This window comes from Pinus tabuliformis, chromosome 6 (genome assembly GCF_031772625.1).
Source record: "Pinus tabuliformis cultivar Carrire ecotype Pingquan chromosome 6, CPIR1, whole genome shotgun sequence".
In the NCBI taxonomy this organism is placed as follows: domain Eukaryota; kingdom Viridiplantae; phylum Streptophyta; class Pinopsida; order Pinales; family Pinaceae; genus Pinus; species Pinus tabuliformis.
The window spans coordinates 326,132,209-326,158,679 of NC_142292.1; the positions used below are offsets into that span (position 1 = coordinate 326,132,209).

Below are 26,471 nucleotides of genomic sequence, written 5' to 3' on the forward strand. Positions count from 1 at the left end.
GAGACAGAGACCGGAGGACCTTTGAAATTCTTTATATATATATATATATATAGCTGAAACCTTTGAGGCAGTCATGATGTAATTCATGTTTCTCAAGGTTAATACAATTCTTGTGGTGAAATTTTTGAGTTCCCCTGCGTATGTATTTCTTTATTTTTAATTTATGTGTGCATGCTTCCAAGTTATTGCTGTGTGCTCTGTTTTAAATATAAATTCACAACCTTGGTTGTGTGTTTTATTTTCAATTCCCAATATAGCTGCACCATCAGAAACCTTGCTACCCATGGTGTGGTCGGCCTTAAGTACTAAAGCACATTTTTTGGTTCTGTCCCCTTGCCAAGTCTGTCTAGGGCAATGCTGGGTCGTTCTGTAGCCAACTTTCAGGCTGTTCCATTTCCTTAAACATTGCTTTCCTAGGAGACAAATTGCCTTCAGTTGTAGAATTCCAGCCCTCATGAAAAATGATTCATCATGAAATATTATTTTCATAAGGAAGAAGAGGAATGAAGTGTTATTTACTAAGAAAGTACCTGCAAGAAGCTTTTCATGGTTTGATAACTCCTAATACATGCCAATTGGTACTTGCAGATCATTATATAGGTAGAAAGATGGAGATGGGCCACTTCCATAAGTTATTAGCTTTTGGGGGAGTGTGTACTTTGCACTATGGGCAGAAAGCCACCTGGTGCATCGCCAGCTAGACTGGCTCATTCCCACCAGTCACGGAGATCTTAGGGTTGGTTGCAGCATCAAGCTGGCAGGGTTTACAATTTGGAATGTTTTTTTGTCAAATTTGAAAATTATTGCCTCTGTTCACAAAGGGCTGTGAAAGTCTTGGCTAATTCTGGCGGAATAGCTACCTTTCCTGAAAACCAGGACAAAGGAAAGCCACTCTTTGTGGCTTTGTGATTCAACCACAACGTTTGGGTGTCTGCGAGCGTGTTTCTAAAAGCATATTAGAAAAATTAAATAACAACGTAAATTTAAAAATAAAAAATGAAAAATGAAATTGATGCTACCATGTCTTACTTACCATGCGACAAATGAGACGCCATTGCTGATAATCTTTCTTGCCGAAAATAGCAACATCAGGCTCCACTATATTGAATAGCTTTGCAACAACTGTAGCAACTCCTCTGAAGAATACAGGCCTGGACACTCCACAAAGCGGTTTCTCAAGCCTCTCTACTCTAATCCACGTCTCGTGCCCATTATCACCGCCTTCCTGGAGGCAGGACACAGATCTTCGAGTCCCACTGCATTCTTCCCCAAATGTTTTTCCATCTCCTCGCACATAAAGATCGTGGGGATTGAACACAGCATCCACGCTGAGAGCTCTCAATTTGAGCAAATCGCCCTCGAAATTGGAAGGGTATGACCCAAAATCCTCTCCAACTGCAAACTGGGAAGGATTGATGTAAATAGAGACAACGACCCTCTGGGCTCTCTTCTTGCCCTCTTCCACGAGGGCCAGGTGCCCCCTATGAAGGTACCCCATTGTCGGCACCAGGCATATCGTTTCCCCTTCCTTCCTCCTCTCCCTCGTCCACCTTCTCATGGCATTCTTGTCTCTTATCACTTCTATATCTTTCCCCATCTCGAACGTCAATTCTCTTCAAAACTCCAGAGAAAATTAATCAAAACAATCAGCTGTTCTGTAGGATATTTAGCAGGACAATTTGGCTACTGTTGGGTTTCTCGCTATCCTCCCCTGCGTTTTTGTAATGTGATGTTATTGAAGTTCAAGGATCAAATGTGAAGGAACCCGCACAAGTCGCCGTCAACATTGCCGGCTGCCCACTCGGTTGCCAAACCTGAATTGGATTCCAAAATAAACGTGTTGTTAACGGGATACTTCTAGATTAAGCCACAAAATAACTATTAAAGATTTACATATATAGTGTAGCAATGATGGAACGCAGGTCAAAACCCCAAATCACTTCCAGAAATAAAGATAAGAACATATAAACCCCGTGAAAACAAATAGAACAGACTAAGAGGAATATAGTCGGATGGCTGTTAAACCACTTCCGCAAGAGATGAAGCCTCCAGACTAGAAGAATCCGGAATAATTTTCACATACCCGGGGGTTGGACGAAGAACAAATCTGAAACCCTTGGCACTATTCCGTGTGGTAAGCTTCATTCCACCATTCTTGAGCGGCTAGAAGACCTCCAGCAAAACCTAGCAATCCAAGAGATAAGATTTAGTTACACACAACAATAGTTATGAAATACAGCTAAAGACATTCAAACCAAACTCAAAAAATTGTACCTGGCTAGGTTGCGGCACAAGGCATCTCCTTCAAAGCGATGAAGCACCAACAAGACTCGTCATGAACCTGAGAGCCAAGAATAACATCAAAGCAAGAATAACACAAGTTAGTAAAGAAGTGGAAGACACAGACAGAGATAGAGGCAGAGGCAGAGAAGGAAGACCACAAGGAGAAATCTCTCATTGCAAAGCAGAATGAATATGATCCTGCAAATGTTTTTAATCTTAATTTTAATTTTGAGTGTGCAGATGTAAGCAACAACCAAGAGGAAGAAAAAAATTATGAAAAAAAATTAATCTTCCTTGAAGCATGTCTTGCAACACCGTGCCTGGATGAAGTCTGGGTAGAAGTTGAATAAATGAATGTTGAAGACAACATGGATGCTAAAAACATTAATGAAATTTTCAGCGATCGAAGTCCTTAGGAGATAAATTTTTACTCTAAACTTATATTCCAACACAATATTCATGATGAAAAGTACAAAAAACATGAAATGTGGGAGCAAACCACATACAAGTCGATTGAATCTAAAATTTGAAAGCTACAACAACAACAAAGAAAAATTGAAACAATTTAGAGGATATAAGATTTAGAAGAAAAGAAAAAGAAAAAGAAAAGGAAATATGGTTGATGAAATTTTTTTTAAATTGTAAGCCTAACTAAGAAATAGACTAGCAGACATCTTAGTTTAAATTTTTGTGATTGTAATTAAGGCAGAGTGTTGAAAAATCTGATTCCAACCACCTCCTAGGTGTCATAAATATTCATTCAAGTATCATAACCACTTAAAATTCTGTCCAATTAGATCGACTTGTAGTTCAATCTCACTATAGTGATTTTTTACTAGTGTCTTTTCTAAATAAAGCTAACCTCAAGAGCAAACCACAAAACTACCATCATACATCTTACTTTCAATCAGCAATTTTATCTTTTAACCGTTTTAGACCTTGCATGTCTTCATCCAGTGGGCAAAAAAATTGTTACTACGTAATTCTTTTAGGTAAATTTCACTCAACAAATCAATAGCACATGCGAAGAGAAATTATGCCGCTCAAGAGATCACCATTTCTCCAAATTGTTTTATTTAAGAGTTTCATTATTGGTTAGGGTTCATTCACGGAACTTCAACGCTGCTATTGATTGGTCGAGTGAAATTTGCTTAAAGAGAGATTATGTTTGTTATGTATGAAGGATGCTTCTGGTTTTAGTTTTTTTCGACACGAAATGCTCATGAAACAGACATTTCATATGAATATTGTGCATTTTCCCAAATGGTCATTTGCATTAACCTTCCTTACTTGCCTTGTCTCGCGACAACTTATTCTTCCCATAATGTTGCGCTCACAACGTCAGCGATTCAATGAAGTGACTCTTCTTTTTACACGCCAACAGAAATGAGATGTCTTCCGAGTCTCGACCCGAGGGATCAACATCAACCTACACGCAGATCCCCGAAGTAACCGAAAGCAGAGGCGCTCCTGGAGAGCCCACATAAATATAGGCCTTGGACACGTTAGGTATCTCAGTCCACGACACTAACAATGCGCTTTAAATCACTTTGGTCGCCATGTTCATCCACAGCCGTTGGTCAAGATGCAGATGAGGCAACGGTAGTTACTGCACTTATATTGCGATACCATTGTTCGTTAGTGGACACATTTAATTATTTTAAGTAAAGTTTTGTTTTAATTTTGGATTTTTTTACCATTTTTCTTTGAATTTTAAGAATACTCAATAAAATTATAACTTTTAACAACTTTGTTTTATCTAAGGATCGATTATTAAATAAAATGAATTTTTTATTAATTTTGTCAATGGTAGTGTAAGATATTGGGACTATGGGGTTTCGAGTATCCCTTAAAACTGTTTTTGTTTGGTTAAGAGTTTATCTTCCTCGGACATAAGGAAACAGTGTAATGCCATTAGTAAAGTTGTAGTATTTTATTAACAGCAATAAATTCAACTGTTTGACTATTGTTACTTTTGGGGTAAACTGAGTAATTATTGTCATTACTGTTTGAATTTAACTCTGTTGTTAATTATTGTTATGTTGCAAAGGAAACGCCGTAAGGCATAAAGTGTGGAAGAATATGTACATGTGAATGGGTATTGTTGAAAGCAAGGGTGGATGATAAAGAGTTGCACTTGAAATTGTTAGTTATGTGTATGCTAAATATAGATATTTTATAAATAATAGTGTGTAGAAGAATAGTGACATGTGAATGGACATTGTTGAACTCAAGGGTGGATGATATTGAGTTACACTTGAAACTATTAGTTATGTGTGTTTTGAATATGGATAAGTAATAGTAGTGTGTGGAAGAATAGCAACATGTGAATGGACATTCTTGAAAGCAAGGGTGGATGATAATGAGTTATAGTTAATGTCATATAGAGGTTATCCATTATTCATGTAGCAGTTGTTGTTTATGTGAACATATTTTTGTACATTATTTTAAGTTTTTTTTTTGTATTTGGAGATTTTGTTTTTCCATATGTTACATATTTAAGAATGAATTGTCACTTTTAAAGAGGGCACACAAGGTTGCTAGCTGTCACAAACCATCGTGAGAGTAAAAATTAAATGTCCTTTTCCTACTACATGGTTCTGTCAACTAGGTGATTCGAAAAATACAAGTGAAAGCCATCAAACTCCTTGCTGAAATCAAACTCTCTGGTGAAATTTTCATAAATATAGGGATGCACAAATTCCTTAACTTGCCAGAACTCTATTAAAATGACCAAATCACCACTAACTTCATATGAGATGTCATGAACTTTCTTTTGGATAAAACCTCAAATGTGTTTTTAATATCCCAATTCAACTCTCGGTGAAATTTTCGTAGATATAGGGATGCACAAATTCCTTAACTTGCCAGAACTCTATTAAAATGACATTTTTCACTACTAAGTTCATATGAGATGTCAATTAAACTGTTTTATTATTATTATTTTAATTTAATGTTTCATTATGCATACTAAATCTTTTTTTCATATAAAACTAAATTTAAATGTTTACTCATTTACAAATACTACAACACATACCCCTTTTTCGGATTGATGTTTATGAGTAGTAGGCCAAAACTTGCCAAATGCTTAAATTTCTTTTCCAAAATTTCAGAGATGCCCATTTGAAAACCCTGGATATATTAGTGTCTGATACGAACAAGTTTCGAGCATACTGGTTGTTGGGGTACAGAGTTTTCTGTAAATTGCTACCAAGCAAGGAAGAAGTCAAAAGTGGATTGGTATTAAAACCATGGCCGCAGCTCAAGGACCTGTGTTCTTGTCCCCAAATAAGACACTGCAACTGACATATGAGGGTGAGTTTTATGAGGTACTCATAGCAAGAGCCCAGCTCTCCGCCATAGCAGACAAAGGGGGCATACCCTCATCTACAGATACTGTAAAGCAACTGTAGCCACATTTTGAATATTGCTACAGGGGCTTAGAGCATACTATATTGCAAGCTGTAAAGACTCCACATTCAAAACAAAATGGAAAGATAAGATGAGAAACATATTGGATCATAGCAATAGAGAGTATAGTGGAAGCATGGGATCCTTATAATTATCATTGGTCCTCCTTAAGCCTTGTTAGGATTGGTGGCTTAAGCAAGAAGAGTGATTTTCTAGGTATCATTTTCATTTTGTTGCTCCTATGGGGCTTCTTAGATTCAGAATTTGAAGGGACCCAACATGGGAAAAGTGTTGTTTGGTGGCTTGGGCTTGTAACACATAGACTGGTACTCATATTCGGCTATGCATTTATATACACCCTTTGGCTCTAGTTTTCCAACCGTAAATCTTTTTGACAAAAGCATTGTCTTGACTGGAACCCTTCTTATGGTGACAATGACAAGAACTTCATGTAGAGACCCCACATTCTTTACATAATTCTCAATAATCGGTGGTAAGCCGAAAATAAGGTCACTGCAGAAGAAACAAGTTCCTGGTACACGTGAATTCATGTGCTACTTTCAAATATCTATTCTGCAGCTGGTAGGTGGGATGATGCAGCCAAGGTTAGAAAAATGATGAAAGACAGAGACGCTAAAAAGAAGCCAGGGTTCAGCTGGATTGAGGTCAAGAATAGAGTACATGCATTCATGTCAGAAGATAGATCACACCCACAAATAGAAGAAGTTCATGCAATGTTGAATACATTGGCCGGGCCAAATCGAGGAGGCAGGTTATGTACCGAACACAAACTTTGTCCTCCATGATATGGAGGATGAACATAAGGAACATGTCCTCTACCATCACAGTGAGAAGCTAGCCATTGCATTTGGGCTTATGAGCACACCTCCTGGGGCCCCTATTCGAATAATAAAGAACCTTCGTGTATGTGGTGACTGTCACAATGCTGTCAAGTTTATTTCTAAGATTTTTGGACGTGAAATTGTAGTAAGGGACATTATACGTTTTCACCATTTTAGGATGGAACGTGCTCTTGTCAGGATTATTGGTAATACAAGATGAAGTTTGAGCACTATTTGGGAGTGGCTTGAATGATTCTCTATGTTATCCTCTATTGGTCTAGAAGTCGCCTCTTGTGACACGCGGAAATAAGGAGAAACATGTTGAGGATATGTCAGTTGTCTCGTAGCTTCTTCATGTGGAGCAGGCTCACCTCTGGTAAGTTTCATACAATATTTTGTATTGCTTTGATAGCATGAATGGATGCATTAAAAGTTTAGTATGTTAAGCTTGATTATTGACAAGACGGTTCTGATCTTGTTGCATGACACATAAGACACTTTCTTTTATAGTACTCATTTTTAACATTTTTGGCTGTCTTTATAGCTGCACCAGTTTGGCAAATTGTCAAAATTTCCCTTTGGAGAAATGTTAGGAACATCACTTTCTAAAGAGAACAAAAGCATGGGCGAGAAGCAACATTACAAAACATATGTTTTTTCACAATTCTGCTTTTTATATGTTGAAGTGCTAATTCGGTCATTTATCATTATTGAGTTGCTTAGAAGGAGGGATGCAATCGATCTTTCTTGATCAGGAAACCAACTTGAACTTTTGAATGGAAGGGAACAAATGGCATGTTGATTAATGTCAAACATTGAGGAATCCCAACTTTGGAATGGCACGACATTGTTTATGTAAGCCCCCATCATTGTAAGTCAGGTTTAGAATAACTTTATATTATTTCAGAATAAAGTTTTGATTTAATTTAATTATAATTTTAAGCTAGTAAAACATCAAGTACCCTAGAATGTTTCCCACTGCTAGACGTTTTTTGTTGAAATTGCTTTACACACCCTACAAATGCTTTGCAGCTAGGGCTTCCAATTGATATCATTTTTCTGCAATTCCAGATGTCAAGTTTCTATTCTAGAGTGATGGAGATGCAGCATTGCGTGTTGGTGGGAATATCGTCAAGTTTCTATTTTAGAGTGATGGAGATGCAGCATTGCGAGTTGGTGGGAACATGGACTGGTACTCATATTGGGCTATGCATTTATATACACCCTTTGGCTCTAGTTTTCCAACCATAAATCTCTCTGACAAAAGCATTGTCTTGACTGGAACCCTTCTTATGGTGACAATGACAAGAACTTCATGTAGAGACCCCACATTCTTTACATAATTCTCAATAATCGGTGGTAAGCCGGAAATAAGGTCACTGCAGAAGAAACAAATTCCTGGTACACGTGAATTCACCCTGGCAAGCAATCCATTCAAACCTTCTATGCTGAGTTTTCTCCGTGCTAAATATTTATACTTTTCTGCCTTCCATAGTTCCAAGAGAACATTATGGTCAGAAAAATTGCTGCAATTAGGAAGGGACACCAACCTCCCTGTGGTACCTTATTCAATACAAATGATAGATAAACACCTTCAGAGATAGCAAAAGACAGAGTGAAGGGTAGTATAAGCAAAATATTTTGTGTAAAAGATGTGCACAGGAGCTCCACAATATTTCAAAACTGTGAATAATGGATAACTTTGTGTGATCATGCTTCACATGCATAAAAGGAAAATAAATAAGTTATTTAACCTGAATTTTAAAACCCTCCAACTCAGTATACTCTCATAATATAGAGGATCCTTTATTTTTTAAAAGCAGAGGAATATCAATGCATGTATGGTATCTGCAACTTTGAATAAAAGGCATGGTTTGACCACTGAAAAAAACCTTGTGTTCTTTAAAATATTATTCATACAGTTTTTGTCTCCATGGACAAAAATAGTGCTTTCAACAAGTCAGCCAACCAGCTACCCTTGCAAAGGACAGAGGAGGTTCAAACATATCCAGAAAGAGCCGATCTAATTTTCTCAACCAATCTCTCATGCAATCCAAATTGACATGATTTGCCAAGAAGACAAGGCTCCCAAGGAGTCAATCATACAACTTGATGGACTTATTTGTATACTAGATCTTTATTACACACCACCTTACTTGTACTATTTTCCACAATAATAATTTGAAAATTTTAAGTAGGGAGTCAAGATGGCTTTACAAATATGGCACTGTTTAGGCCTGACACCTGGTTAAATTAAAATATATACCCTTTAACGAGGAATATGAACGGCACACAGATAAGGCACGCAGCAGCAATGGTGGGTACAACAACTCCCTGATCAAAAGCCTTTTTAATACCCCCTGTCCTGGTGACGTGTTGATAGATCAAGTATGCAGAAGTCGCTATGGAAATGACCATTCCAGCTTGGGTTCCTCCACAAATCAACAACATCCCATAAACTACCATCCACATTTCCAAACACCAATTCAATCATTTGTTAAGGAAAACAACAACTTGCCTCAGGTTCATGGCTTGATAAGGAGCAATAATCACCAGTAACACAAATAAAAATGGCAGTTCCAATTCCCCTGTTCCCAACAAATTAAGTTTGTCAAACACTACAGTTCTGTCATGCAATTCAACTCAATATACTGTGCAGGAAAGAACGACCAAGTAAGTAAAATAGGATGGCATTTGAGTTCTTGTGACTCACCAGGAATGTAGTAAAATAGTCTAACAAGGAAGACCAAAAAGGCAGTCCACAAACCATAATCACCTCTGTAATAATGTAGACAAACAAATCCAAATGTGGGGTGAAGTTTAAACTCTCAGTTCACTTCACTGGAATTTGTCTAATTTTGCAACTGGGAAGAACCTGGTCACCTGATCCAAGAAATGACATCTCCAGGTGCCTCTAGGGCCAACAGTGGAACAAGGAAAGATTTGTCGATGGCTGTGTGCTTTGATAACATCAAAACCCTGCAACACCATAATTGAATCATTTTTTGCCTCAACAACTACTTGAGTCCCAAAAATAAAAGTTGAATTATGACTCAAAAAAGCCTAATGCCTTTTTTAGAGTACTGACCTTTGGAAACAGGCAAAAGCAAAAGCAAATAAAACTTGAGACATTTGTGTATAAAGATCTAAAGCTGAAATAAAAATTAAATTATGAACCCCAAGAGAGCCTTTGAGGTATTCCATTTTCTGAGAGGAATATATTGACAATTGGAAACAGCCAGAAAGCAAAAGCTAAAAAGCTCAACAGATTGCTGTAGTAGAAAAATCTAGTAAATTGAGGTTGCCTATCCCAAATTAGTTAGCATTCTGAAGGAGCCCCTTGTCTCAACAGTAGGCTTGAGAGAGATTGTCCTTAACAAAGTTATCCTTAGCAGAGTTTTGAACTTGAGAGAGATTGTCCTTAACAAAGTTATCCTTAGCAGAGTTTTGAGTTGATCTTTAGAGAGGGGGGGATTGTATAGCTGGAAAACCAATCCAAGATGCTCTAAGAGAGATTGTCATTAACAAATTTATCCTTGGCAGAGTTTTGAGCTGATCTTTAGAGAGGGGATTGTATAGCTGTAAAACCAATCCAGGATACTCTAAGAAAGGCTTATCTAATCATTGTTTTACACAAATTCTGCACAAAAAGAAAGATGACCAAGAAAGCAATCATACTCACTTAACCGATCAACCATTAAGTTAGTAGGAGACACCACTTCATTGACAATACCACTCTGTTATCCATATCATTATGTTAGTAAGAAACACCACTTCATTATAACTAAACTTTAAACTGTATCCTATCTCAGTAAAAACTAATAATAATTATTTGTTTTTCAAAATTAAACATTACATAATTACATTGTTCAATAAGTCAATAAGCTTTTTATATTGTAAAGTCCTACCTCAGTAAAAACTAATAATAATCCAATTACTATAAGAAAATAGATCCTTATATCATAAACAAATTATCTTTATACTAATTCAATATTTAACTTCACCATAATATTATATATAAACTTAATATATGTTCTTTCTCAATAAAGAAAGAAAAAATTACTTGTTTTATATGGAAAATCATTTAGAATTGAAGTCACAGAGGCTTAGAAACAAAAATGGGATATTGCCTAAAACAGCCTGCATATCTTGACAATTGTGAGTTATATAATCCATGGTATTATCTTGTTTTAAGAAGACAGAAGGCTCAGAAACAAAAATGGGATATTGCCTAAAACAGCCTGCATATCTCGACTTATTGCGAGTTATATAATCCGTGGTATTATCTTGTTTTAAGAAGACAGAAGGTGTACTGGAGCAACAATATCATATAATGGATTGAAAATAGAATGTGTTGCAATCAGATCGAATAATGGATTGAAAATATCAAAATTAGCAGAATGAAAGTAGATTCTGTATCCAGTAAAAAATTTGGCATCAAAATAGAAAGGATGCCAGATTAAGCGACATAAAAAAATGACAGAAAACAGATAGAAAATATCAAAAAATTGAAAATAAATATTGTGCACAGGAGCTCCACAATATTTCAGAACTGTGAATAATGGATAACTTTGTGTGATCATGCCTCGCATGCATAAAAGGCAAAGAAATAAGTTATTTAACCTGAATTTTAAAACCCTCCAACTCAGTATACTCTCATAATATAGAGGATCCTTTATTTTTTAAAAGCAGAGGAATATCAATGCATGTATGGTATCTGCAACTTTGAATAAAAGGCATGGTTTGACCACTGAAAAAAACCTTGTGTTCTTTAAAATATTATTCATACATTTTTTGTCTCCATGGACAAAAATAGTGCTTTCAACAAGTCAGCCAACCAGCTACCCTTGCAAAGGACAGAGGAGGTTCAAACATATCCAGAAAGAGCCGATCTAATTTTCTCAACCAATCTCTCATGCAATCCAAATTGACATGATTTGCCAAGAAGACAAGGCTCCCAAGGAGTCAATCATGCAGCTTGTTGGACTTATTTATATACTAGATCTTTATTACACACCACCTTACATGTACTATTTTCCACAATAATAATTTGAAAATTTTAAGTAGGGAGTCAAGATGGCTTTACAAATATGGCACTGTTTAGGCCTGACACCTGGTTAAATTAAAATATATACCCTTTAACGAGGAATATGAACGGCACACAGATAAGGCACGCAGCAGCAATGGTGGGTACAACAACTCCCTGATCAAAAGCCTTTTTAATACCCCCTGTCCTAGTGACGTGTTGATAGATCAAGTATGCAGAAGCCGCTATGGAAATGACCATTCCAGCTTGGGTTCCTCTGCAAATCAACAACATCCCATAAACTACCATCCACATTTCCAAACACCAATTCAATCATTTGTTAAGGAAAACAACAACTTGCCTCAGGTTCATGGCTTGATAAGGAGCAATAATCACCAGTAACACAAATAAAAATGGCAGTTCCAATTCCCCTGTTCCCAACAAATTAAGTTTTTCAAACACTACAGTTCTGTCATGCAATTCAACTCAATATACTGTGCAAGAAAGAACGACCAAGTAAGTAAAATAGGATGGCATTTGAGTTCTTGTGACTCACTAGGAATGTAGTGAAATAGTCTAACAAGGAAGACCAAAAAGGCAGTCCACAAACCATAATCACCTCTGTAATAATGTAGACAAACAAATCCAAATGTGGGGTGAAGTTTAAACTCTCAGTTCACTTCACTGGAATTTGTCTAATTTTGCAACTGGGAAGAACCTGGTCACCTGATCCAAGAAATGACATCTCCAGGTGCCTCTAGGGCCAACAGTGGAACAAGGAAAGATTTGTCGATGGCTGTGTGCTTTGATAACATCAAAACCCTGCAACACCATAATTGAATCATTTTTTGCCTCAACAACTATTTGAGTCCCAAAAATAAAAGTTGAATTAGAGTACTGACCTTTGGAAATGGGCAAAAGCAAAAGCAAATAAAACTTGAGACATTTGTGTATAAATATCTAAAGCTGAAATAAAAATTAAATTATGAACCCCAAGAGAGCCTTTGAGGTATTCCATTTTCTGAGAGGAATATATTGACAATTAGAAACAGCCAAAAAGCAAAAGCTAAAAAGTTCAATAGATTGTTGTAGTAGAAAAATCTAGTAAATTGAGGTTACCTATCCCAAATTAGTTAGCATTCTGAAGGAGCCCCTTGTCTCAACAATAGGCTTGAGAGAGATTGTCCTTAACAAAGTTATCCTTAGTAGAGTTTTGAGCTGATCTTTAGAGGGGGGGGATTGTATAGCTGGAAAACCAATCCGAGATGCTCTAAGAGAGATTGTCATTAACAAATTTATCCTTGGCAGAGTTTTGAGCTGATCTTTAGAGAGGGGATTGTATAGTTGTAAAACTGATCTAGGATGCTCTAAGAAAGGCTTATCTAATCATTGTTTTACACAAATTCTGCACAAAAAGAAAGATGACCGAGAAAGCAATCATACTCACTTAACCGATCAACCATTAAGTTAGTAGGAGACACCACTTCATTGACAATACCACTCTGTTATCCATATCATTATGTTAGTAAGAAACACCACTTCATTATAACTAAACTTTAAACTGTATCCAACCATTCCTCACAACCAATGTGTGAACAACCCTCACAACCAATGTGGATCAAAAATATATATACAACTACAATACAACACAACATGAATGGAATCATATTCACACAGCCGCAACGCTGAACAACCAACACAAAGCTTCGGTTGAGAGCGCAATTGAGCATTCAGTGGAGAGTGCATCGCCATAGCTGCTTCTTGGTATATTGTGAATGAACTTGTCCACTTTCGATCTCAACAAACCCGAGTTCATGAAGGATGAGGAAGTGGATCTGTCAATAAAACCCCGCATTGCTTCTTAATTCCACATTGCCCACTCATCATTTCAATTCAAGCAGCTCAAAATGAATTCAATTTGTTCAAGCAGCCCAACATGGAAGAATCTTAAGGAAAAAACAAGAAAGCATGAATAAGTGAGTTTTATATGAGAGAAAATTAAAAACCTGAGAGAGGTAGGAGGGGTTGTAAAATGGGCATTACTGATCATCTTCTGCTGCTGCTTTGGAGTCCTCCTAATGGGATTAAGGGCAGAATTAACCTTGCAGAGCGAAGGCCCCAGATTCACCGCAGATGCGCTTCCTCCATACATTAATGCCATGCTCATCATCGTGACTACTGTTACACAATTTATATGACAGAGGATCCTGGTCAGCAAAGTTTTAAAACAGATTTGATTCAACTACTGAGGGAAATGCATATCATATCAGAAGAAGAAGAAATAAAAATCACACCAATAATACCAATTCCTGGACTGGGATATTAAGCTCACCAAAATGGGAGTGTCCGGTATTTCTGCGAAAGCAGTTAATATCCAATGATCTGAGGAATTAATGGCTTGAAGAAGGAGAGTGATACTGTGAAGTGGAAGCCACCAAAGTCCTGGGATCGATGGAGAAGAGTTCCAGAAGCGCACTAAGGCTAAGGTCGGTGCCCTTCATATCGCCATTTTCGTCTAAAAACTGGTTCTCCGACTTCGGTGATATGAACCCCGGCTATGGCAGAAATCAACCGCGCTAATCAACTGTTGAAAAATAGTTTTTGCTTCCTCTTCCTTCAGTTTTTGAACCAGATTGAAGAGGTGGTTGCCTCAATTCGCAGGCAGGTATTTACCTATGCGAATCGAATCCCTGAATACCTAACTACCTGCAACAATGCATAACTACTTTTTTTTTATCCAACGGTTCAACCTTTCTCAATCATCTAACATATAATCTAACGGTATTTAAGGGTGACAGATATACAATAAGGGGAGTTCATTTCAGAGGGAACGCCTTACGGCATAATAATAGGATAATAGGAATTCATATCAACCACCATGTTAGGCCATGCCATGATATGACGATGGCATATAAGACTGATATGGGTACCTAAGGCATGCGACCCATATTATCCACTTGAAAGAGGCCTAGCCTTAAAAATAGAGAGAATCTATTTTCTTATCCATTCTATCTTGTTCGGATAGGATAATAATAAGCCCTTCCTAGTTCCATGTCCCATGGTTGGTGAATCTGAAGCTTATACCTAAATCGAAACTATATCACCGCCCTTTAATATGTAGGTTCCCAATATTATAGAGCCACAACGTGGATATCATTTCTGGAGGGGTTCAAACCCTTGTTTCAGATCCTCTTCTCCAGGTCTCAAGGGAGAGGAGTTCGGAAGAAAAGATCAAGAGGTAAGGATGAGATCATTAGGCAGGGATAGATAGATGGTAAAATAATATGATACTTTCAAGTCGTTCCAAACATAATAATTTAATTAAAACGTATTAAATATCCAACCAATATTAAGGAATTGATTAAATAAAAATATAAAATTTCAGCGATTACTAATAAATGATTTAAATGTCCAATCATGGTTGGAATTTGGATTTTTCTTTACTTGTCATACAATTTTTTTTACGTTTTGGGTCCTTATGCTTCCCGTCAAGAAACATTATATTAAAAATTTTGCCCTTCAAGAGTGATGTTTTCATAATAAATTAACCCTTCACTAATAAAGTTTTGATTAAAAAATTACCATTCAATAACATAATTATGTTGAACATTTTCATATATTTATCCTAAAGAAAAAAACCAAAATTTGAAAAAACTCAATTGTGGAGGTTTCAATAAAAAGCGTTGAACATTTGAAATTTGCTCATTTAAAGTATATAATCAGTCCCAGGTAAAATGCTTGATGGTTATCCATTTCATATCTTAAAATTATCATTTAGAACCAACAATTGACATTATGCCACATGAATATTTAGATGCCTAATAAGACTAAGTGCCATGCAAATTCAAAGATAATTTATGACATTATCTAATATAATGTTTGATACAAAATATAAATATATGACACCTTAAAAAGGCATAAGAATGTACCACCAACTTTCAACCATCCAATAAGAAAAATACATTTGGAAACAAATTATTAATTCACACATATAGATAAATGATAGTTTACTCAAAAATCCAGTTACACCAAACTAATGTCACAACTTACAAGTTTCTAAATTCCATTGCTCCAATGACAATAAAAGCAATGAAATGCTTCATGTTGCATGAAAGTTATGCATTAAAGCCAAATAAAGAGGGGAATCACATATATGTGCAAAAAAATCTCCTTGTATTTAAATGCATCTTGAGAAGCATAAAGGGAGAAAAGATATGCCATAGTACCAAAATGATAAAATTCAAAGGCATCACATCTTTTACCACATTTTCTACAAGATTGGTAAGATGTGGCCATTTTTCAACCTTGATGGCATTTTTCATGTGCCATCAACCTATAACAACAACACATGAAAAAACTTTCAAATGATATCTTCAATTTTTTTTTACATAAGTGATCATCCATGTAACTATTCATGCCTGTATTCCGCATTCCATCAATAAACAAAGAACGTCAAAATTTCATATAAAAAATATAAATATAGTAGAGGACAACTATATATATATATATATATATATATATATAAACTTTGTGCAAAGTAAAAAAACATGTAACTTAATAATACACACCTGTCAAAGAGTCTTCTTTCCTTTGCAGTTTGCCAAATCTCATAAACTCGTTCCCATTCCACACATGTCGTGTTAGGACCTATTAATGATATATACATCAATGCATCTAATGTGTTAATTGATAGTCTTGTTCTCCTTATATCTTTGATCATATTTTGCGTAGAGAACCCTCGTTCACATGCGACGGTGCTCGTTGGTATGACAAGCATTGCTTGCCATAATTTTAGCATATTTGGATACCTAGAGTACCAATCTTTTGTTTGAGAAAACACTTTCCATGCATATTTCATTGGGAATCTTTCTCCATTCAAATAAACGACATCAATAAATTGGTATGGTTCTCTTTTACAAGTTGTAACATCAAATGTTGGTACATTTTCACCTTCATTACATGTTTTATGCTGCAAATGTGAAAAAAATATTTCAAGCCAATGTTTTGCATTATTTTCTCTTACATAAAGATCTGACAGATAATGATAAGGACTAAACAACCTTGCTGCATTAAAAAGATGAAGATCTAGAAATCTTGAATTGAAACTCTCAATCAATGCTTGAACATAATTTCTTGTAAGTTGTATGCAACTCTCAAGGGAGCCATCAATGCAAGTTGCCATTAGTTGTGGCAATTGTTCATCATGGATTGGAATATACAACAAATCATGTCTATGGGTATTTCCCTCTTTGTCAACATTTTAAAGGAACCCATCTTTAGAGTCTTCCAAAAATTTAATAAGATGTACATCACCTTCAGCAAAAGAATCTGATCTGCAGAAATATCTTTTAAGAGAATTTAATGTATGGTCAATAGTTATTCAAAGCGACGTAACATCCACATTATCTTCTTGAAATTTTTCATTTAGATTATTCAGCTCATTCAAAACATCAACAAGCATATTCAAACAAAATTGAACTAAAAAAATTCATGCCTTATCATACCATGAATTCTTTCTTTCTCTCTTCCACAAACTCAAAATAGCAGGCATTAATGTAACTAGTCTTTCAACCACTTGACCCCTAGAGAGCCATCGAATCCCATGGATTTGAAGAACCTGTAGGGATTCTATTTCCATTATCTCCAATAAAGAAATGAGTTCATTATTTCTCTTTTCTGAATTTCCAACCCATGAGTATACCTTATTTTCTATTTTCTCAACAAACGAAAACTCTGGTATCTTTTTTGAAGCATCTGATGCTACAAGTGTTTCACGATGTGCAATGCAATGAGTACCAATAAGATTTGGTAAATCATTCTTTAGCAATGTGACAAATCCATTTTCACATCCAACCATAGATGAAGCACCATCAGTCAAAACTACTATTAGTTTCTCATTTTTCAATTGCCTTGTCCCTTAAATTAGTGATGGTATCATATATAGTCTTTTCCTTTTCCATCAAGAACAGTAATCAGTTTCATAAATTGTGAGACTGGAGGGCCCAATCCTTTCAAGTCTAAATATTTAGAATACACAACAAGGTGTTGTTCCAAACCATTTTCTATACTTTCATCTAACATTATAGAGAAAAATGGGCTTTCTAACATTTTTCTAGTTTGCACCTCTTCAAGGTAATCTGATATAGAGTGAATAAATTCAGTAGCTGCTTTTCTATTTATGTAGGAAGAATACTCCACTCGAGAAGGCATATTAGGCGTTTGAAGATGCATTTGAAGATGACAAAGATCTTCATAAGTAGTAATTGAAATATCATTTTGCGTAATAAAATATGCTAACTTCATAGTGGTTATGACCCTTTCCTTATTAGCCTCATTTATTGTCACTATGTGTTCTGTAATGGGCTTTGCCAACCTTTTAGTTTCATACAAATTTTTCTAAGTTGATGTTTGATGAATAATAGATTTTGCATGAGTTGTTACAGCATCATATTGAATGGTATTACATCCATCTCCAATACCCCATGGACCTTGAGCTTTGTATTTCTCACAAATTTTGCACTTCATACGAATCTTTCCATCTTCAATGTTGATACTATACACCCAAGGATGTTTTATTGTCCACTCTTCTCGAAATTCCCGTTTTGAGAAAGCCTTCCTCCTCGAACTATTAGATCCACCATCTTGTCCTTCCTTTTCATGGCCAGGAATTTCTAGATCAACAACAAACTCTTCGTTCACATCTTCATTAGCATCATCATTCAAATCGGGTATAGATGGAATATCTTTAACATTAGAAGTATTTGATGTCTTAGAATATCCATAAAATTTGTTAATAGTTGATTGACCCTTTCTTTTTGGAGGCATTTCTATTTAAATAATGTACCTACATGCAAAAAAATTAAAATAAATTAATAATTTAAAAAACTTACAAAAAAATAACTTTATATCTACAAATAGAAGTCTTAGAAACTTAAAATCCTACCACAAAAAATGCCTTAACAATGCACCATGTCACCATCTAATCTAAATCACGTGACATCAATTTAGGCTTCGATTTCAAAGGAACTCTAATTATGGTAAAGCTTCGATTTATGTTCGCTTTTATTATCACCAAGTGTGTCGGTTATCCCACTCTGCGTGAGAAGGCATTGTTTTTAGCAGTCAAAATGGAGCACGATTTTGGTTAGTTATTTTAAATCTAGTGTTCTCCCTAAAAGGTTATAAGTTAAAACTTAGGAATAGAGTATTCCATTTTTCTTGAGATAACGTGGCTATTAGTAGATAAACTGTAGTAGGATTTTGATTAATTTGTTTAATGAGTAGTTGAATTGAGGCTTCTGTGATCCATAATAGTTGAAAGAATAACTTCAACGTAAATCACATGTAGACAAACATTTGTCGATGCGTTTCGAACCAACTAGTGTGGTTCATCGTCAGGACAAGTTGAAGAAACAAATCCAGCTTAGCATGTTAAATAGTCCGAGCAGAGCCTTCAATGGCTAAATTGACTAACGACTAATTTTGACCTTAGGACCCAGGTCAAATTATTATTTATTAATTTAATATTATTATTATTTTTCTTATTATTATTTATGGAAATAAGTTAAATTAGGTAAAAATACATAAATAAATAAAATAATTTTAACGGTTGGTTTAAAAAAAGAATTTATTTATTTATTTATATTTAATTATTAATATATATATATATATATATATATATATATATATATATATATATATATATATATTTAATTAAAGCTATAATATTAGGTTATTAAGATAAAAGTTAGAATTAATAAATAAAATAATTTCAATGGTTAGTTTAAAAAGATAATTTATTTATTTATTTAAATTATTTAATAATTATTATTAATATTATATATATATATATATATATAGATATATATATTAATTAAAATCATAATATTAGGTTGTTAAGTGACGAGTATTTCATTCAATAATAATTTTAATGGTTAGTTTATTTTTATTATTATTATTTATGGAAATAAGTTAAATTAGGTAAAAATATATAAAAAATAAAATAATTTTAATGGTTGGTTAAAGAAGTAATTTATTTATTTATTTAAATTATTTATTAATAATTTATATATATATATATATATATATATATATATATATATAGTAGTATTTGACCTCTCTTAGCCAAGTTATATGGTAGTATTGGAAAAGAAGTTAAGCATATGGCTTGAAAGTGAAGGTAAGCGGGCTAAAGGCCAAGCAGGTTTCAGAAGGCATCACTCAACAACAGACCACCTTGTTACGCTTAGGATCATTGCGGAGGAATGTCGTAATGATAAATCCAATTTATTTGGTTGCTTTGTGGACTTTAGAAAGGCTTTCGATACGGTTCCTAGATACAACCTTTGGAATAGATTAGAAGAGCTAAAGGTTCCTTTCGAGTTGAGAGCTGCCGCTATAAGGTTATACGAGAATGTAATTGCCAAGCTAAAGAGCAATGGAGGGTGGTTGAAAGATATTAAGTGTAACATCGGAGTTAAACAAGGTTGCCCCCTCTCCCCTACCCTATTTGGCATTTACAACGATAAGCTCGAAGGCTATTTAGAGGAAGCAGGATGTGATGGCACGATCTTAGCTGGGATAGTCGTTATCCTTCTTCTTTATGCTGAAGATATTGTTCTTTTGGCAAGGTGCCCATCTGATCTTAATAAGCAACTCAGGCTTCTTAAGGATTTCTGCTCTACCATGGGTATGACTGTTAACACTGACAAAACAAAAGTTATGATTATCAAATCCAAGAAGGGCATTTACGCTAATTTTATGTATGACAATAATAACTTGGAGGAAGTGTATTCTTACAAGTACCTAGGAATTGATTTTCATGACAAGCTCAACTGGAACCATATCATTGAGAAAAGGATTAATGGGGGGTGGAAAGCTTACTTTGGTCTTGAAAATAATTGTAAAATAGCAAACCTTGTAATGTGGGATAAAAAGAAGTTCCTCTTTGAAACTTTAGTCACTCTTGTTATCTTATATGGCTATGAGGTTTGGGGTTGCAGCATCTCCAGAGAATCATGGAGAAAGATTGAGCAAATCCAGAAGCGTTTTATAACTTATAACCTGAAAATTAAAAGTAATACACCCTATCCTATTCTCCTTATAGAAGCAGGTCTTTCCCCTATTGAGAGCCTAGCTATGCTTAGTTTTTGCTGTACAGGCACAGAATCAGTAACATAGACCATCATAGACTTCCTAAGCTAGCTTTAAATTCTAGCCAAAACCACCTAAGGCTCAATCGAGGGTGGCATAAAGACACAAGGGCCTGGTTAAACTATTGGGAGATCAACGAAAATGATGCATTGCAAAACATAAATAACATTAAAGATATTGTTACTTCTAAGTTCAAAGAAAAAATGTGGTGTGAGAAAGACTTAGCGGCTAAAAGAAAATTAAGTTATTATAAGAAAGTCATCAACCCCACCCTAGAAGATCAAAAGTATCTCTCTATTTTAACTAGATCAAAGAAGAAAATTAATATAGCAAAGATTAGAACGAATTCTCATGAGCTCCATAGTGAAACAGGTCGTTGGGTAGTTCCTAAAACGCCACGGACGGAAAGGATCTGCCATATATGTGAGAATAGGAACATCGAGGATGAAAACCACTTCCTCTTAGAGTGCCCCGCGTATAACCACATTAGATCTCAGTTTCACAATCTTTGTTACAATACTGACCTTCCTAGCCTTTTACAATGTCAAAATTATAGTGAGCTCGGGAGGCTTCTCTCCAAGCTTTTTGAGCATAGGAATAAAATCTTAAATCAAAATAGATAACTTGTTTCTTTAGGTCCGATAGACCATTATTTGGTCTCAGTGGACGTTAACCACCACCATCATCATCATCATATATTTTAATTAAAGTTATAATATTATGTTATTAAGATAAAAATTAGGATTAATAAATAAAATAATTTTAATGGTTAAATTAAAAAGATAATTTATTTAAATTATTTAATAATTATATATATTATAATTAAAATTATAAAGTTAGGATAAAACACTATATAAATATATAAAATAATTTAATGGTTAGTTTAAAAAGGTAATTTATTTATTTAATTAAATTATTTATTAAATATTGTTAATATTATATATATACATATATATTCTAACTAAAATTATAATATTAGGTTATTAAGTTAAAAAATAAATAAATAAATAAATTATAGATAAATAAATAAATAAACCAATAATAATAATAATAATAATAATAATAATTATATATATATATATATATATATATAAAGAGCTCAAAAATGAGGAGGGGGCAAAAAAACTGACTAAGAAGAGAGTGCTGGAATCCAGCACCTACTGATTTTCCAACCATTATCTCTATTGAGATTGCTCGGCCTCTTTTCAATCTCAATAGCTTCCCTCAATTTACGATGATGGAACTGAGCAACTTTGGCAACAACCTTGGCCTCCTCAATACACACCTGAGTGTTTTTATAGATAAACATAAGAATTTTGTTCCCTAACATCTTAAGTCAAAGTATTTCTTCACCTCACACATATGAATTTTGTTCTCTAAGTAAAATTTCACATAATGAAAACAAGCCATCTGAATTGTTTTGTTCCCTAACATCTTAATTCAAAATATTACTTCACCTAACGCATACAAATTTTGGTTCTCTAACTCCAGAGTCTCTACAATAGATATCCTTAATAACTAAATTGACAAGTGGAATACGTTAATTTTGGGAGAGACGTGTAGACAAAGATTTGACCGAGAAATAATCAACAGTTAATTCATTAAAAAAATGAATCCCTAAGAAACCATGGTCTACATAATGATCGACCACCTATTTTGAAGAGCTCTTGTTTCATTGAACATCTACCCAACTATTTGCTATATATATATAGTTTCCTAAACTTGATCTAATATTGGATTTAAATGGTGTGAGCATATATTCGTGTGCTCTTATATTATCAATATGAAAAGATGGTAAAATGAACACCTGTGACAATAAGAACGATAGAAGAAAGTAGCTTGAGATTAATCACAATGAAGACTATATGTAATTGACTACATTATTATTATTCACATTTTCTATCATTTAACACCATTATATTGTCAATTTGAATTTAAAACTTTTTACATTGTCACTTTGAATTTAAAACTTTTTACATTGTCAATTTGCATTCAAAATTTGTATTTTATCATTTTTCATCATTCAAGTTATTAACAGTTTCTATCATCTCAACAAACGAAGATAACTAAACAAATTTAAAATTAAAATGACCATATTAATTTTAGACACACACACACACACACACACACACACACACATATATATATTCTAAAAATGAAGTGTCTAGAGTAAAATATAGAATTAGGATAAAAAATGGACAAAATTAAAATATAAAAAAGGTGTGTTATCATCCAATGTCATAGCATGTATTATTTTCATTCTTAAAAGCCCGAGGACACTAAATATCCTTAATCACTAAATTGACATGTTCAACAATCAACCAATGCAATAGTGTAATTGTTAGACATTTTTACCTTGGGTATTTTTCCTAGTCAATTCTCACTGAAATCCGATAAGGATTTTTTGGAATATTAAGTTTATGTTAGGGAATTTGTAGAAATTGAGTGTTCTATTAACAAGGCTTTCACCATCAATATTAACAAGACTTTCACATTGGTGTTGATTAGCAAATTTTCTATAAAAACAAGGCGGTGTTGCGGACCACGGTGTACATTCTGTAAAAGTAGCTGAAAGCAAGGTGGATTGTGGTTGGAACTTGGCAGTTGCGGACTTGCCAAAAAATGACAACTTTCCCTTACTTTTTTAATGCTTTGACAGTCGACTCTAATTAAACTATCAAGAAAGTACATTAATAAATAAAATGGGGCAAGTGTTTTGTTTTATACAAGTGGGTCAATCAAAAGTGGCAATGACAAAGAAATTCGGACGCTTTAATGATGTTCTTGAGCCAGGATGCCACTATCTGCCATGGATTTTGGGTACAAAGTTGTAGGTCATCTTTCCCTACGAGTACAAAAGTTGGATGTGCGCTATGAGACAAAGACAACAATATTTGTAGAAATTGAGTGTTCTATTAACAAGGCTTTCACATTAACAAGGCTTTCACCAGCAATATTAACAAGGCTTTCACATTGGCATTGATTAGCAAATTTTCTGTAAAAGCAAGGCGGTGTCGCGGCCCGCGGTGTACATTCTGTAAAAGTAGCTGAAAGCAAGGTGGATTGTGGTTGGAACTTGGCAATTGCGGACTTGCCAAAAAATGACAACTTTCCCCTACATTTTTAATCCACTTGCAAATCGATTTTGGTTGCAGAGGAACTTGCCAGTTGTGTCGTTCATTGAGGAGGTAGCTTGCCATTGCGCTGGTTAGTGAGGAGGAAACTTGCCAAAAAAACATTGTCATATGGAAAATAAAGGGGGTGTAATAACGTTTTGGAAAATGTTTTGGACGTAAAAAATCCATCTTCTACTATTCCAGGCACGTCATGAAAAACAACCATCCACAAGTTTCAACCGTTAAATACGGGCAAAATGCCCGTCAAATTCCATCCCTTTCCAACCATTACCGATATCCCGCTACCATGGCCACAAGATGATCTATGGAGGATATGATTATGTTGTCCATTAAACTGTATGCATCATTGCATTTTCGGTGTTTATATTTTTAAATCATTGCATTTTCGATGTTTATGGTTTAATAGGGTAATGTGAAATGTAAAAAAAAATAAAAAAAAATAAAAAAAATATTGTATTTTAGTGGTCAACTTAACAATAAGGATAGTTATTATTGGTTGTTATCCACGAGTGCAAGTTAATTCATCATTGTTATTTAAAGAAAATCACATCTTTCTTTACATCTCAAGAAAACAAGCTCTTAACCAAAAATATATACAAAAGAGATAATATTTAAAACAATTAAATTATTTTAAATTTATTCAAAATTGAGAAATTATTTTTTTTAACACACAACATAAATTTAACTAATTAAAGTATTTACCTCAACTTCTTTTTAACTTTAATAAATTCAAGTTTAAAATAAATTTTATTTTAATTTAATTTTCATTAAATATATATTTAATTTAAATAATAAAAATATTTATATATGGTGGACAACGAATCTGCCTTTTACAATTTAATAAATTCAAGTTTAAAATAAATTTTATTTTAATTTTATTTTCATTAAACATATATTAAATTTAAATAATAAAAATATCTATATATGGTGGACAGCTAATCCGTAAGGGTTAGCCTATAAGAATTTCAATAATTAACAAAGTGCAAGAGACTTCTTGGAATATGAAACCAAGTGTCAAGACAATTGTATTTATATATACATTTTTTTAATAGAAAGGCATTCCATAATTTATCAATTATGTCTATTATTTCATAAAGTTCAACATGGTATAAAAGCATGTGAATTTCTACCCTGCTTAAGTCTAAGCCACAATTGTGTGGTCTCTCTTCACCACAGGTCCCACATTTAGTCACATTCGCCCCACTCAATTACTCCTCTGCCATTCTTATTTCTTCCATTTTTGTTGGTTGCAACCATTCCTACTCACTTGACAAAGTAATTAATTCTTTATACTCATGTGAGTGTCCTTTTTGTGCATTACAATTCTTTGTGTTACAATTACAACTCTCGCACACTAGAATGGTTATGCATTTTTTGCACGTTGAATGCCCATGCAATTTTCTAATAGAATGTTGGTGAGTCTAAATGGAGTAGGTTTGATCATCATATACAATGTAACATTAGTCAGACTTCCTTTTGTCTATCAGCACGGGTCTGGATCTTTGTCTTTGGTTCCTCATTATTCTTGCCTCTCATCTCTCTAGTCATTCCAACATTATGCTCCTTTGCACATAGTCTCGTAAATGATGATACCGAATATCTATATGCCTAGATCAATTGTGAAATACTAGATTCTCATAGAGATTAATGCAACTCTGATTATCACAATAGATCATAGTCGGATCCATATCCTGACCAAACAATCCCACAATTATGTGTCTCATCCAGATCGTCTCACATGTTGATTGACTTACAGCTATGTATTCAACTTCTGATGAGCTCAGCGCCACAGACCTCTACTTCCCATTGTACCAGTAAATTGTTGTGGACCCAACACTAAAAATTGCACCTGATGTACTCTTTCGGTCTGATGGAATCCCTGTCCAATCTGTATATGTGGAGCCATCAACTTCACTCCCTTTGTCCATCTATATCATAATCCATACTAGGTAATTCCTCTGAGGTATTATAAAACATGCTTTGCTTCTTTCCAATACAATTTGGTCAGCCTAACCATAGCTTGGCTCAATTGGTTGACTCACAAGATACATTAGTGAACCCACTAGCTATTGATAAATGGTAGGATCAACATCTTCACCTGAAGTGGCATTTTCCTTCCTCTAGTTGGTCGCTAGAGGTGTCTCCATGGGCTTACAAATCTCCATGTGAAATCTCTGTAGTATTTAGGTGGCATACATTCCTTGAGACACAAACAATTACCCATCACCTTCCCATACTTCCAACCCGAGGAAGTAGTGCATGAGACCCATGTCTTTCATCTCAAATTCCCTTGCAAGATCCTTTTTGCAAGAGTGGATCATCTGCTCATCACTTGTTAATATTAAATCATTGACACATAAAACAATGATAAGTAATTTACCTACTACCAAAATATGATGGAGGTTCGCATCTACTTCACTTTTAGTGAACCCCAATCCAATGAGATAACTATCAATCCATGTGTACCAAGCTCAGGGTGCTTGTTTGATATTGTATAATGCTCATCTAAGTCTGCACACATGAAACTCCCGATCAAATGTCTCAAAACCTAATGGTTTCTCTATGTACACTTCCTCCTCAATAGCACCATTGAGAAATGATATTTTTACATCCATCTCG

At 34.5% G+C, this 26,471-nt stretch overlaps 2 protein-coding genes across 6 annotated transcripts in view; both read right to left on the reverse strand.

Moving 5' to 3' along the window:
• LOC149258618 (pantoate--beta-alanine ligase-like) overlaps positions 1 to 3,760 on the reverse strand; it is a 35,808-nt gene extending 32,048 nt beyond the window's left edge. Inside the window, exons 1-4 of one of the 4 annotated variants that reach the window (XM_089415593.1) lie at positions 3,578 to 3,760; positions 2,275 to 2,341; positions 2,084 to 2,184; positions 1,034 to 1,814 (exon numbers count right to left, since the gene is read on the reverse strand). In XM_089415593.1, coding sequence (XP_089271719.1) covers positions 1,034 to 1,597 — 564 coding nt within the window. In that variant the 5' untranslated portion in view covers positions 1,598 to 1,814; positions 2,084 to 2,184; positions 2,275 to 2,341; positions 3,578 to 3,760. Of the gene's footprint in view, positions 1 to 1,033; positions 1,815 to 2,025; positions 2,185 to 2,274; positions 2,500 to 3,577 lie in introns of those variants that run through there. The other 3 variants (XM_089415599.1, XM_089415590.1, XM_089415595.1) reach the window with 3 other exon arrangements.
• A 5,049-nt stretch (positions 3,761 to 8,809) lies between these two features.
• On the reverse strand, positions 8,810 to 14,042 carry LOC149258619 (uncharacterized). 2 transcript variants are annotated; one of them, XM_089415584.1, is made up of 10 exons: positions 13,895 to 14,042; positions 13,569 to 13,737; positions 13,236 to 13,397; positions 12,289 to 12,384; positions 12,119 to 12,183; positions 11,924 to 11,993; positions 11,672 to 11,839; positions 9,420 to 9,515; positions 9,250 to 9,314; positions 8,810 to 9,124 (listed from the first exon to the last, which is right to left on the reverse strand). In XM_089415584.1, exons 2-10 carry the CDS (start codon positions 13,730 to 13,732, stop codon positions 9,027 to 9,029), a joined length of 984 nt encoding a protein of 327 aa, XP_089271710.1. In that variant the 5' UTR covers positions 13,733 to 13,737; positions 13,895 to 14,042; the 3' UTR covers positions 8,810 to 9,026. The 2 variants fall into 2 exon arrangements, with proteins under 2 accessions (XP_089271710.1, XP_089271713.1); XM_089415587.1 differs by having other exon boundaries at positions 13,569 to 13,769.
• Positions 14,043 to 26,471: the final 12,429 nt, after the last annotated feature.

Bases quoted from the DNA above. Each gene is read 5' to 3' on its own strand.
- LOC149258619 (XM_089415584.1), bottom strand. From the start codon at position 13,732: ATGATGAGCATGGCATTAATGTATGGAGGAAGCGCATCTGCGGTGAAT. The intron at 12,385-13,235 runs GTGAATATGATT...ATGGTGTTGCAG, and splicing joins TTGTTCAGCGTTGCGGCTGT to GGTTTTGATGTTATCAAAGC. The intron at 9,516-11,671 runs GTATATATTTTA...ATGGTGTTGCAG, and splicing joins TTCATATTCCTCGTTAAAGG to GGTTTTGATGTTATCAAAGC.